The sequence below is a fragment of the Drosophila persimilis genome, unplaced genomic scaffold (genome assembly GCF_003286085.1).
Source record: "Drosophila persimilis strain 14011-0111.01,24,50 unplaced genomic scaffold, DperRS2 tig00000520-arrow-pilon, whole genome shotgun sequence".
NCBI classification, from domain to species: Eukaryota; Metazoa; Arthropoda; class Insecta; order Diptera; family Drosophilidae; genus Drosophila; species Drosophila persimilis.
The window spans coordinates 4,398,594-4,412,678 of NW_020825317.1; the positions used below are offsets into that span (position 1 = coordinate 4,398,594).

A 14,085-nucleotide genomic window follows, 5' to 3' on the forward strand; every position below is an offset into this window, starting at 1 on the left:
TTTTTTAGACAAAAAAATATCAAACGTCGTCAAATATATCGCATGCGCTTTCCGAATCGAAAAAACATCCTTCTCGTTCCTCTCGTTAATCTCTCTTTTCATGTGAATATATATAAATGTTTTATAACTTGTAAGGCATTTCGTTTAAGGATCAAAGGACCAAGAAAATCAAAGGACAAACGCTTAGAGAATGGAGGAGGAAATTGAACAAAAATTAAAATTAATAATTACTGATGCGGATGTGTGTGTGTGACTGCTAGCAGTTGATCACTGCTCTCTCCCTCTCCCTATCTCTCTCTTTGCTCTCTTACGCTTGCAATGGAATGTTATCGATTTATCTCGTATCAAAAAAGTTGGGTTATGTACAATTATGCAAGTGATTCTCTCCTCTCTAACTGCTACTCCTACTCTCCTACTCCTCTACTCCTCTCTCGTTCACTCTCCCTAAAACTGATTGTTTAATGATAGGTTTAAAGTGTTAATTAAATTGTTTTCTGTTTTCTGCTTTCTTTGCTTCATGAGGTAGTCAAGCCACAGGCTGGACGCCGCTCCAGGCGGACATACACGATGGGGGATCAGGGTTTTGGGGGGTATTCGAGGCTTAGGGGCATGGGTTATCAGGGGTACTCTGCTGTTTTTATTTCTGGAAGAACTCGGATCGATTAACGGCGGGAAAAAGGCATCATTGGGAATTAGGGCGGGGAAAAGGTGTCAAAGGATTATTGTTTGGGGGATAATTTTAGGGGACAATTTAGGGGTACTTTGAGGGAAATTCAAACAGAGCTTCAAGGACATTCAAAGGGGTAATGTTTCAGTGCGTCCTTGGGGACTGCGGCTTCAGCTTTTCTATCTGTTCTTCTGCTTAGTCGATGAGTAGCATCTAAAAAATATACATCAAGGTACAGGATCCAGCACCTAACACCAATAATCCACATGTGTCCAGGCTGGATCCTCCTCCTCGTCCAGTTCCAGCTCCATTTCCAGCTCCATCTCTACATCCTGCTGCTGCTGCGGACTGCTGCTCGGCCTGTGCGACGACGACGACGACTGCTGCTGCTCCCCCTCCTGGCCACCATCCTGATCGAAGGCCAGTAGCAGGAGATCGCGATCGCGATCGGGATCACGTTCGTGTGCGTTTGCGCTTGCCGGTGCCGATGCCCGCTGGGCCCGCCCTCACGCCAGGCAGCCCCCATTGGTCAGGAAGGCAGCGGCACCGGTATCCAGATCCACATAGTCCGTGCCATCGCCCGCCAGTTGGGACAACAGATCGTTGGAAAAGCAGCTGTTCTTCATCAGCAGCAGCTGTTCGTCATCGTAGCAGGAGGGCGTCATCACCCCAACGCCCACACCCACGCCCACGCCAAGGCCATTGTTCTGGAGGCCGTGATGAAAGTCCACCAGGAGGTTGTTGTTATTGTTGTTGTTATGGTGGTTGTGGCAGATGTGCTGGTTGTTGTGCTGGTGTCCTGCCGCTCCTCCCCCGCCACTGTTTGCATGGACAACACTGGCCATATTGAGGCTATTGATGTCACTGGTGGGCAGGACACTGACGGCATGCTTGATGTCCGGAAAACCGTCGCTCGGCTCGAACAAGAAACGCTCCGCACTGAGGGCCGTGGTGTAGGGACTCTGCGCGTCCACCAGTTCGTTCTTCACGAACTCAATGGCGCTGCTGGTGGGCGTTGAGGCGGCCGAGCCGGTCTGATTGCTGCTGCTGTTGCTGCTCGAGGAGCTGCTGCTGGTTGGTGTGCTGGCAGGCAGGAGTGGCAGTGGCAGTGGCAACGATGCTAGACCCAATGCCAGGCTGAGGCCATCGCAATTGGGGACGTAATCGGATACCTGCTGATTGCTTACAACGAGGCTGCTGCCATTGCTCTGCTGTTGCTGTTCGTTGCTGCTGGCGGGATTCATGGGTTGTTGATGCAGCTGTTGCTGTTGCTGTTGCTGTTGCTGCTGGTTGGGAGAACTGAGGTATCCTGCATGCTCAAACTCCTGGGGACTGGGTGACGGCTTGCAGTAGCCATTGGGGAGCTGCTGCTGCTGCTGCTGTTGCTGCTGTTGCTGGACCTGTGCTGCCGCTGCTGCTGCTGCTGCCATGGCCGTTCTCTTGGAGCCAAACTTAAATGTCGCCATCGATGGTATGCTCATCCTTTGCGAAGACGAGCTGCTGCTCGACACCGAACCAGAGCCAGAGATGGAACCCGAGCCCGAGCTTGAACCAGAGATGGAACCCGTGAGGTTGACCTCCGATGACGACTGGCCCTCGAGCTCCAATTCCGGGAAATACTTCTGTGCAGGCGACTGTAGCAGAGCGGCAGGCAGCTGGCACCCGCCGGTCCTTAGGCAGCCCTGGGACATGGCATTCGCGTGATTCTGGAGCATCTCCAGCAGCTTGCGGCGCTCCGTTTCGAGGCTGCGCACCTGCTGCTTCAGCTCCACGTTCTGGGTGTCCAGCACCTCCGACTCCTTGATGAGGTTCTGCGTGCGCTCGCGCTTCTTCATGCGGCACTTGGTGGCCGCAATCTTGTTGCGCTCCCGGCGCCTCCTCCGCCGATCCTCGTCTTCGGGCGTGAGGCCCTTGGGCGTGGACTTGGTCTCGCTGTCCTCATCCTCGCTGGACTCCTCGCAATCGTCGTCGTTCAGACTGTAGCTGTGGCTGGTGTTGTTGCAGTTGTTCATGCTGCTGCTGTTGTTCATGCTGCTGCTCCTGCGGGAGCACTTCGATTGGGGCTGCTCCGAGCCGCTACTCGAGTCGCAGGTCGAGAGCTTGCGCTTGCTCTGGATGGCCAGCTTCAGGCCGGTTTTGATCAGCTGCGACTTTGTCTGTGAACGAAACAGAGGGAACAACGAGTGCGGGTTAGAGCGGGTCTTTTCAAACGTCCTTCGTCCAACACAAATTGTTGTCTTGTCACCAATCGCCATATCGGTTAGGCGACGCCAAAGAAGGCAAAAGCATTGCTCAAGCAACTCTGACCGACCCCCCTCCCCCCCTGGGGCAGACAGACACACAGATAGGCACGCACATTTGGAGGCCTCACTCTTTGGCATTTCGAGATCTCTCGCAGAGGCACACACTTCTCTGGGGGACTCCCCCACACCTTCACCCACTGCGGCAAAGCCAACCCCGATAGAAGATTCTCCTTCGGCCTAAGAAAGCCAGAGACACATTCCTATGGCAGAGCTAAGGGTGATTTCTATGGGCAAGAGGGAGAAACTTCCCTCTCCTGCCAAGCCACTCTGTGAGAGAGAGAGAAAGATCTATGAATGATCTCTACAGCAAAAGAGAGAGGCGAATGATGCGACTGAGTTATACGAAAAAAAGAGACCCTCTGGATAAGCGTAACTCCTTTTCATTGGTAAGTTCCTCTGTGAGAGAGGTAGAAGGGGCGATCTATGGCTGACCTCTACGGAAATGAGAGCACCCCTCGCTCAAGATAAATGATTCACATGACTCGCAATCATTCGTTTAATCTTATCGGTCTCTAGGTGTCTCCACACACTTCTGGCGATTTCTTGAGTAATCCCAGCCGATCCTTTCGGCTGGTGGGGAGAGATCGACACAGTTTTCTCGAGAGCACTCAGGCCTCAGGCCTCAGGCCTCAGGTAGCGATTCGCCATGTGACGAATCGAATCAACACACACGAGACAGAGATTCGATTCCGTTGACAGCTGTGGTCGCATTCCCCCGTTGCGTCACACATTGTGGCACGATTTCTCGTGGAGGGGCAAGGTCTGGGTCTGTGCCTGTGTCTGTGTCTGGGGTCCGAGCTCTCTGGATCTTGCACTGCGATAATCTTTATTTTTTAGCGGCATTTTCTTTGTTTTGTTTTGTGATTTACACAGACGACCTTTTCTGTTGCGATTTTGGGTTTAGGGTTTGGTTTTCGGTTCTGTTTTCGGGCCTTTTTTGGCATGAATTATAAATATGAATTTAAGTGAAAAAGATAGAAATCTGCGACATGCCCAAGGGCCACGCCCTAGTCTCTGGCCCCGAAAACAAAATCTCTCCCTGGCCTCTCTCCCTCTCTCTCTCTCTCTCTCTCTCTCTCGCTGGAAACAAGTGCAATCGGCAGAGCAGTGGGTGGGCCGCAGCCACAAAACAAAACAAAACAAAAACAAAAACCTCGTCAACAAACTTGCACTCTGGCTTTATGGAGTGGAGGAGATCCATTTATGGCACAGCCCCAGAAGCAGCAGCAGGAACAGATGGTCATCACTCCGCACATTGTCAACGGATCTTGAGCGGGAGGTTCGGGGTTCGTTTTCGTTTTCGGTTCGACATGTGGAATAATTGCTCCGCTGCCGTCGCCGGCATAGCCCCTGGTCGCCCTCCTCCGACTGCCAGATGCCCTCCAATGCAAGCGGAAAACCCCAAATGAAAACCCTTTAGAGTTTCCTTCACCCTCCACCGTTCGCCCTTTTCTGTCAAGCTAGAGGAAGAGTGCAGGTTGTACTGCCAAGATCTGTGTGTTAAGCCACTCTGGGAGAGAGCGAAAGCTCTGGGGCAAAGATGTTGCCCCATGGAGAACCTCCTCAAATGATAGACCAGTGCTCTACGAAGATGCAACATGCGGGACTTAATCAGGGGACTCCAAAGTGGAGTTCTGGCTCCCTCGGACCCCACTCTTTTTGGGACCATCTTCTCAATCTTCAGCTCATTGAAACGTCGACCAGGCGGCACGCAAGTCGGGGGCTCTCCCTCCCCAGGCAGCGGCCCCAATATTTTGCGCATATTTTTTTGTCCGTTTGTTTGTTGTCTGCTCGAGAAATTGTTCAGATGCCACTCGGCGCAGTGCCCGCCCTACTTCTGCCCTTCCCGCGAGTTCGATTTCGATTTCGATTTCGTTTGGCTTCTGTTGCTCGTAATTTTCGGGGGCCGCTTGCGGAGGTACACTGTTCGATGTTCATTTGAATTTTAGGCACGCTGTGGCCGCCTTATTTATTGACCCAGAAATCAGATAAATAAATTGTGTGTTTAAAAAGCGACGAAGTCAAAAAAAGAGCCGCAATCATAATAATAATCGCATGCGCCAGCCGCCAGCCGCCAGAAAACCGAAACTGAATCTGAATCGGAAACTGAATCGATGACCATATGGTCGTCGTGGCCAAGTCTCTTGTTGTGCAACACTGCCCGTTCAGTCGGGCAGGTTGGAGGTGGAGCAGCCACCGCTCTCTCTCGCTTCTTTCTCTGACAGACACTCGACAGTAGACCATCCCAAGACGAGCCTTTCTTTGCCAAGAGTCCACGTTTTTTGGGGCTCTCGTAAATTTGCATTTTGTTTGGTCTGTTTGCACTTTTGCACATCGTCTCTCGTCTCTCGTCTCTCGACCCCAAATTCGTTTCAATATTTGCAGTACTTTTTAATACATTTACTGTGCATTTTTTTCGGCAACATTTGTGCAAATATTTGCACTGCAGAGCCAAAGGAGGGGGCGAGGCGAGGCGGGGCGGGGCGGGGCGGCTCTTCCACAGAAAGTTCTTGACTCGAACGGATGTGCACGGGATATCCTGCATGTGGTACTCAGTGAAAGAGCTGACTGAAACCGCCGAGGGGCGCTGCTGCATGCCGCGTGAAACGTGCCATTAATCAGTCGTTAATTGAATTTCAAACGAATGGTAAACGATTAGGAGTCTAATGAGAAACAAGTTTTCCCCCACCCAGCCCCTCCACAGCCTTAACGAAGAGAATGAGAGGAGTATCTGCACAGAAAAGGGCTCGATAATTTATGGGAAATTTGTTGGAAAACAAATTGTGAAAAGTGCGCCACGATTCGAGCCACTCGTCCGGCAATTAAAACTTGCGCTGCCTATAAATTCGTTTGAAGTAATAATCATAAATCACACACAAAGATACAGATGCACAGTTACAGATACTAATACTGGGGATACACAGACACTCTTCGTCATCTCTCGCTCGCTCCCTCTCTCTCTCTCTCTGTCTGGCGATGCCACCTGCCAATTAGTGAGAGCGGAATGCGGGATGCTGTTGCTGTTGCTGCTGCTGCTGCTGCTGGATGGATGGATGGATGGATGATGCGTCTGACGATCGCATCGATCGTCGCATCTAATTGCAGTCTGGTGCCGCAGCAAGTGTTTTATTCATTTGAATTAATCGTTGACACCCAGCAGCGGCGGCCCCCCTTCTCCCGTTGGTTACGGGCCTCATTAAGGCCAATGTCAGTCGTTAGTGGAGAGTGAGAGATACAGATACCCGTACGAACGAACAAAAAAGATACTGGAGATGCAGCACCGAGATGCAGATACTCCGAATGCCGCCGCAAAAGTGAAATCAATTCTCGGCGCTGCGTTTCGCAATTGACGCCCACACGACGTCGCAACGTGGAGCGTAGAGGCAGGGGCAGGGGCAGGGGCAAATGCTCACGTTAAAGTGCATGTCAGTGGAAGCAGAGGTGGAGGTGGGTGACGCCGGCCAATGGCCACGAGAGTGCGTGGGCTCCGGATTTTGCACGGCGTGCGCGGCGGCAGTCGGCGTGGGCGTGGGCGCGGACGTGGGCGTGGGCGATGCGCCACAACCAGTCATCCATTCTCGTGCGTCTCTCATGAATGAAACGACAAATTGAACCAAATAGAATGAACAGTTTTGTTCTTTTGTCGGAGATAAAGATACAAATTGGGCAGAAGTACTGGGAAGTATTGGGCAGAATATACTGGTAGTCGGTCCCGAATCTGAATGAAATCTAGAATCAGATTGATTTCAATTTGCATCCAAATCCTGCAAAAAGCCTCAGCACGAGAGCCTCAGCAATGTGCAGGAAAATTGGGGAACAATTGAAGCTCTAAGGCCCAACAGAGGGGCGCTGCTGCACGACTGAATATAGGACAAAGAAGAATCAACCTTCACTCAGGCCTTACCTGTTGCATACTGGGCATGGTGGCAGTCCCACCCGCTGGCGAATCAAGCGGCGAGGCCGAGCAACTGGAATGACTGCTGTCCTGCGAATGCAACTGCAATGGAACACACAGAGGGAGAGATACAAAATTGAGTATACGTGGCGTGGAACGTGGAGGGACATTTGGGGCTGGACACTCACCTGTCCATTGGTTGGATGGCCATTGAAGTTCCTGACACTGACGACGGGCGTGGAGGCGGCGGATGAGGCCGAGACTGCCGCAGAGACGGCAGCCGCAGTGGCAAAGCTATAGTTGTCCAAGGGATTGGTCATGGCGATCAGGGAGTTGAGGATCTCGGGGGTTTTGGGGGTGTGGGCGCCCAGATTAAGGCCGCTGCTCTCGATGCTGAGCAGCGAGGCGGCGGGTATGTTTGAGTTGAACATGGTTTCGATTATGGGTTGTTTGGTCAATCGATTATATGTGTGCTATCGTTTGTCCCCTATCGGTTATCGTTGAACGTTGATCGATGGAAGCGAAAACAAAAACTAAACTCAAAAAATTAAACTTAAAAATTGCACAAAAACCGCACAACACACTTTCGATTTATATCTCTTCTTGTTTATCGATATATCTTCGAAGTATATATCGCTAAATATCGTTATATCTAATTATTAATGTGCTCTCTTTTATTTTTTTTTTTTTTTTTGTTTGTTGTATGCTTAAATCACAGTTGAAGGCCTACGCGTTGCATTTGTTGGACTGCTTATTGTTTAAACAATTCTCTCTTTTCGCTTTTGTTTTTGTTGTTGTTGTAGAATATATATATATATATATATATATATATCAGATGTACTATATATATATCGAATATAGTATTTTGGTCCGACACTCGCGGGTGTCCACTGTCTCTACCCCAATCCTCTCTCTTCTCTTCTCTTCTGTTCTGTTCTATTCTGTTCTCTTTTCTGTTTCTCTTCTCTTTGTTGTTTTGTGTTTGTTTTGTTTGTGGGGAAATTATCACACATATATATATTTAATGTTTTGGGGGTTCTTTCACTTGTAGTTAGGACTGTTCCTGGCTCTGTCTCTAGCGGAGATTTGTGGTTCCATCATCATCATCATTGCTGGACTTCTGGTTCCTGCGGTACCATCCGATCTCTGGGGGGGCTCTGCTCTGTCGTGTTGTTGCTCAGAGCGTGGGGCCCGTACGAATGCGTTGAATGTCGAACAGCCGGCGGTTTGACAGCGAATCTGCAAGAAAGAGAGAGCAAAACAGAGAGAGAGAGAGAGAGAGAGTGAGTGAGTGAGTAAAGAGTGAGCAAGGGAGAGAGAGAGTACGTGTACGTGTACGTATAAACAAAAGCAATTAAATTATAAAGTAAACTCAACTAAATTGATTTATGTAAGTCCCAGTACGAGTCCCCGGGTCCGAGAATCACATTTCACATTTCGCGAATCTCGGATCACGGATCTCGTGATTGATCACGCACCCCGAACACTCGCTGCATGCGGCCGCCTCTATTGGGAGACGCCTCAATTAACGTGCCCCGTTAATCGTTTAATTAAGACCAGGCACACTTTTGCCACAAAATGCAGCTCGGGGCTGCATTCCTCCTTGCGGGTTTGGCCACTCCGAGAGGTGAAGGTGAGAGACACAGAGAATAATAGGAATTCCAATTGAAACCGAATCGAATTGAATTGCAATTGAAGGCAATCATCCGTTGAATTCATTTGACTCCGAAGCACCTCTCCAGGCAGGCAGAAACAGCAGCGCCGCTGCAGCTGCGCCTCAACCCCAAAAAGGAAAGAGAGATCTCAGAAATGGGAACTAAGAGAAGAAAAAGAATACATAGATCGTGTCTCGCGTCAGGCATCCATCCATTTGAATGGGCATTTCAAGGAAAGAGGTAACAAATTAGAGCTTCTACTGAATAACACACAGTTTTCGCAATGGAAAACAAAGTTCTGAAACTAATGAAAGATTAGTTCACTCCTAAAGAAGAAAGAACACGCAGCAGTGGCCCTCGGTCGGCGACATTCCTCAGTGATAGATCATCTCATTGAATGGAAGTTTCAAGGAGAGGAGCGACCCTTCACCATGTAGAAGGACAATAGATCGTGTCGTGCAGCAGCACCCCTCGGTCGGTCAAGTTTTTTACCAAAAGGAGGAAGGAAAGGGGCAATGGGAAGGGACCTGCATGGAGGAAAGTAAGAAAGAAAGAGCCTTTTCCTGTTCCGATCGGATTATTGCAATCCCTAGATGGTTTTTCTCGAAAAAGTGAGAGATTTCTAGCTAAAAATTAACCTAAGAATGGGTCAAACTTTCAATAAAGATCGAATATCCATTTATACCGGCCCTCTAGGGTATTCCCCCAGTTCTTATGCATATCAACTCCATTTCCAGTGCGTTGTGGAATTTCGCTTGCGGTTTTTCGCAAATTATGGAACTATGATAATCAGAGAGGAGCAGGCGACTGACGGCCAGCGGTCGATGTCGATGTCGATGTCGATCTGTGGATCTGAGGGGACGACTCTTGTGGTTAAATTTTTTGGGGAGGTGGGGGGTTGGTACTGCCTGCCTGCCTGCCTGCCTGCCGCTCAAAATGCAAATTGAGGCTGTCAAAAAAACTTCAAAAGCGTATGGGGGCCATAATCCAGAACACAAAAATCTCATTTTTGTGTTGCTGTTTGCTGTTTGCTGCCCCCTTGACTCATTTATCATATGGCCAGAATTGTGTGTGTGCGAGAGACATGCTCTATAAGTTTTACCCTCTATCCCCGAGCACCCTACACCTCTCTCTCTCTCTCTCCCTCTCTCTCTATCCTGTGGCAAGCCCCAAAAGTCAGTCAACAGCCAAACAACGAACGAAATAAGCGAACAACAAAAAATAAAGTCAGAATAAAGAATTATGATTTATGACTTTCGCATGTTTCTCTCGTCTCATACCCTGGACAGAGTGCTGCCGAGGGCAGAGGGAGGGCATGATGGTTTCCATTGCCGTTTGGCAACACTCTTCTGCTCCGGGGCGGGGCTAAATCTATATCTAAATATCTGTTTTATCTCCCATAAGTACTGCACTTCTTCTACTGCATTTCTTCTTAGAACCTGTAGCGTGTAGGGTATCAAAACCTTTGTATGCCCAAAAATCAGTTTTTCTTTCTTTTTTGCTTTTGTTTTTGTTTTTGGGGCTTTAAACTTTGTTTTGTGAGAGAGCTTTTAATGCCTTCACTGCAGCCTTTGATGTTTGTGGCTGTTTGCTGCTGTTTCTGCGGCTGTTTCTGCTGCAACGAAAATCACTTTTGACATTCGCCTCACAAAACGTTTCAATTCGGTTTTTCGGTTTTTGGTTTTTTCGATTTTCGATTTTTGGTTTAACTTTTGGCTGTGCCTGTGCCTGTGGCTGTGGCTGTGGCTGAGGCCTGGCTCTGTCTGTCTGTGGCTCATTTTGACCAAATGCGGTGTACGTCAACGTCAGATGTCAGCCTGCAAACAGCAGCATGCGACAGCATGCGTGGCCTCCTCTGCGCCTTTTGAGGTCACGGCTAGGAGAGGGGACGACACCCCCAACCCCCCGCCCCTCCACCCGACTGTATGGATTTAAGATTGCGCATGCGCCACGTTGGCCCAGCAGGACGCCTGCCCCCTATCCCCCCCCCTCCCTCTCCATCTCTCTCTAATTCTCTGGGTGCTCTCGAGTGACATTCCATCCAGCAAATAAAGTCATTTGCGCGACTGCTGCGAGCCGCGATCTGCGGGCTCTGTCGCATGTGAATTGCCCTCAAGTGTGCAAGTTTTTGCCTCCGATTCGATCGAGAGGGAGAGAGGGAGAACAGACGACAGAGGCTTACGAAATGAATGGCTGTACTGAGCGGAGTTCCCCCATGAATATGCAATGGTGTTCGATATAAAGATGTTGTGCACGGAGGGAGCACAGAAAAAACCCATAAATAACAAAGCGAAACGATTTGTTAATCAAGTTATCAATCAAATATCGATAAATGTAATTGAATTTCATTGATTGTTCGCTGAAATGAATCTAAAATCGTATCGACACGTATCGATTTTTCAATCAGAAACCGATTAATGCTATGGAACTCTCTCATTCGTTTCTAATCAATTAGATTCAGATTTTAAGAATCCATCGATACTTATCGATTCATATCGATTTTTGCACTAAAACCAGACAAATTTAGACGTAAAATGTATCGATATCGATCGATAAAAGAAATAGCAGACATAGCAGCAAAAGGAATTGCATTTAGACTGACTCATCGTTCACTCATTCGTATTCATGAATGAGTAGGGAGGGAATGAGCAATGCCCGATTTCGCCTTAACCCAATAACGCGACTGCAACCAATTAACCCCATAAATATGAGAGGCACTCTGTGGTCACGTCTCCAAAAAAAAAAAAAAAAAAAATAGCCCGAAATGTGCGAACGACTAAGCGTAAGAGTAATCGACTAAACGGTGGCGAGTGACTCACGATCGAAGCGAATCGAATCGGTATTCAGTTTCGATAATCTACATATTCTACACATATTTTCCATATTCCCATTGCACAATCGGGCAGCACTACGCTAAACATAATGGCATGAAATTCAAATTCAAATCGGAATCGTTATCGGTATCGGGAGCGGGAGCGTCGTGCGCACATAATCCGCATGGCCTTTGCGGCATGTGCGGCGTCGTGCCATGTGAAAATCGCCGCATAAATACATTAAGTATTTGAGTTATTATATGCAAACGAGCGTCGTCTTCGTCGTCTATATATACATATATACTCGTACATATCGTATTGTAGTATCGTCTTAGCGGTACGTGCCTGAGTCGCACTCCACATTTCACACGAAAACAGCAAGCGAGCGTCTGAATGGAGCGGCAACGGACACGGACACGGACACGGAGACGATCGTCAAAAGGCGTTTTTGGCCAAAAGCGAAACAAAAGCAAATTGCATTTCAAGTGTTTTTCTGTGTGTTCCGCGACAGAGGAAGACGGTGGGGGGAGGGGGAGGAGGAGGAAGAGGGCGTTGGTCTGAGATATTTCCAAAAAGAAAAGCAAATCATCAACGAAGCGAAGAAAGTGGAGGAAGGCAGAGGCATACGAGTATGTGTTTGCAAAGGGTGCAACTAGAATATCTTTAGGGAGTATATTTCGGCACAAGTATCTTCGTCAAATGAGATACATTTGCTAACAACACGATATCGTATCGGTATCGATACGTATGTATCTCTCATATATGTGTACATATATTTGCATGTTAATGTATCTTAATCTCGATTTATCTATATTTATCTATTTATATTGATCTACCTCTGTCTTTTCTGTCTTCATACCTATTTCCATATATTTTGAGTCGAATGTATCTGCATCCCTAGTTATCTATGTGTATCTATCTACCTGTCTATCTATCTATCTTTATGTGGCATCTATTATGCACTTACTTCCATCGTGATATCTGTATTTAAATCTGTATCTTTATCACCATTTGGCAATGTATCTTCATCTTTATCTATGTTTATTTAACATCTTTCTTTATGTGGTACCTATTAAGACCTTTAATTTTCAAGATTTCCATCTATGTATCTGAAGTCGAATGTATCTGTAACCACTCGACTGTATAGATGTATCTCTCTCTTTGCAAACAATTGTCCGTGTCTTTTTTCCTTCAATTTATCCACATAATTTTATAGATACGCAGATACATTTATATATCAGAGGCCTCACCCTGGAAATCGCCATTGGATCTGCAATCCTTTTGGCGGACTCATTCGCATAGAAGTAATTGAGAAAAAGGAAAACTTTTCCCACTTTTAGAGCTCACTTCTCTCTTTATCCCTGTCTCTCTCTCTCTCTCTCTCTTTTTCTTTGCCAAAATGAATTTCCGAACAGAACAGAAAGTAGTTGGTTCTTTGGGCCATTATGGCGCTGCCTCGTATGGTTCTATGTGCCATGTGGGTGTATCTGTATCTATGTATCTACAAGTACGTTTGTGTGTGCGTGTGTATGTGGGGTGTCCATAAAAATAAACTTTCATTGTCCGGAGACAATCGCTGTGTTGTTCTTTCCCCCTCTTTGGGGGTCTTTGATGGGGCACGGGCAGGGGCAGGGGCAGGGGCAGGGACTGAGGCAGCGGCCGCGGCAGGAGGGGTGCCTTAATTAAAAGCATTGGCCGGCCCAAAGCCAAACACACACACACACACACTCACACACAAAAGTGTGGTGTGTATCTCATGGATACGAAAAAGTGCCCGTTCGCGTTCCCTTAATGGGATATACCCATCCCTTGGCGTTCTTCTTCTGTCTTCTTCCATTCAGCTTTCGGTTTTCCAATTAAGTGTCATTGATGCCCTCCACCCGTCCTCCTGCTCCTCCCTCACGTAATCGGAATCTCTTCAGCGAAATTTACACTTTAATTAGACATTTAGATACTGTATCTGTCTATCTGCGTATCTTTGTATCTGTCTTTTGATTAGTTTGCTAATTGCAGGCATGGGATGGGATTGGGGTTGGGGTTGGGGTTGGGCTTCGATAAAAGACACAGAACCCCCGTTAAACATTATGGAACGAAGCGAACGATGGGGGGGCCATAGAACGATAGACGGGGACGGCAACGTGGTTGTGGGACTCCACTATTCCCTAACACAGATCCATTAGATGTACGTATCTGCAACCTACTCCTCCTTCTCCCGCTCCTGCCGCTCTCCCGCTACTGCCGCCCTGCCGCCCTGCCGCTCCTCCCGCTTCGAAGTCGACTCCAAAAATGGGCCGCGTGGCGATTCAATTAATTTATTATTCACTTAAGAGCGCCACGGGGCACGAGAGCCCCTGCCTCCGGAACGGTAATGGGGCACGGACTTTTAGGGGTTGGGGCACGCATAAAAATGTTATAAAAATTGAGATCACATTGCGCGAGCGAAGGACAGAGACGGCCGAGAATTTTCGCACATTTCAATGGAAATGAGGGAAATGCGACGGCGTCCCCGCAGTTTCAGTGCCCAAAAATGTCCTTCCCGGACGTCTAGGGCTGTGCCAGGGTTCGGGGCACACACACACATTAACTCATGGAGAGCGCGTGGCACACAAAGTTTTTACAGTTTATAAACGTTTTCATTTTCATTTGCAACGCACGTTCTGAGCGTTAAATTTGAGAGCCCAAAATGAAAATGGAAATGAATAAATACATAAATGTAGTATATGAAAATTGATTCGAGGGGAGGAAGAGGCAT

At 48.1% G+C, this 14,085-nt stretch overlaps 1 protein-coding gene across 1 annotated transcript; it reads right to left on the minus strand.

The window, feature by feature from the left end:
• Nucleotides 1-1,173: 1,173 nt before the first annotated feature.
• LOC6596703 (activating transcription factor 3) lies at nucleotides 1,174-7,420 on the minus strand. The gene is made up of 3 exons (XM_026990188.1): nucleotides 7,054-7,420; nucleotides 6,875-6,967; nucleotides 1,174-2,823 (listed from the first exon to the last, which is right to left on the minus strand). Exons 1-3 carry the CDS (start codon nucleotides 7,294-7,296, stop codon nucleotides 1,174-1,176), a joined length of 1,986 nt encoding a protein of 661 aa, XP_026845989.1. The 5' UTR covers nucleotides 7,297-7,420.
• Nucleotides 7,421-14,085: the final 6,665 nt, after the last annotated feature.

Coding starts and splice junctions, on each gene's coding strand:
- LOC6596703 (XM_026990188.1), bottom strand. CDS start 7,296: ATGTTCAACTCAAACATACCCGCCGCCTCGCTGCTCAGCATCGAGAGC. Junction 6,968..7,053: donor GCCATCCAACCAATGGACAG/GTGAGTGTCCAG, acceptor GTTCCATTGCAG/TTGCATTCGCAGGACAGCAG. Junction 2,824..6,874: donor CCATGCCCAGTATGCAACAG/GTAAGGCCTGAG, acceptor TTTCGTTCACAG/ACAAAGTCGCAGCTGATCAA.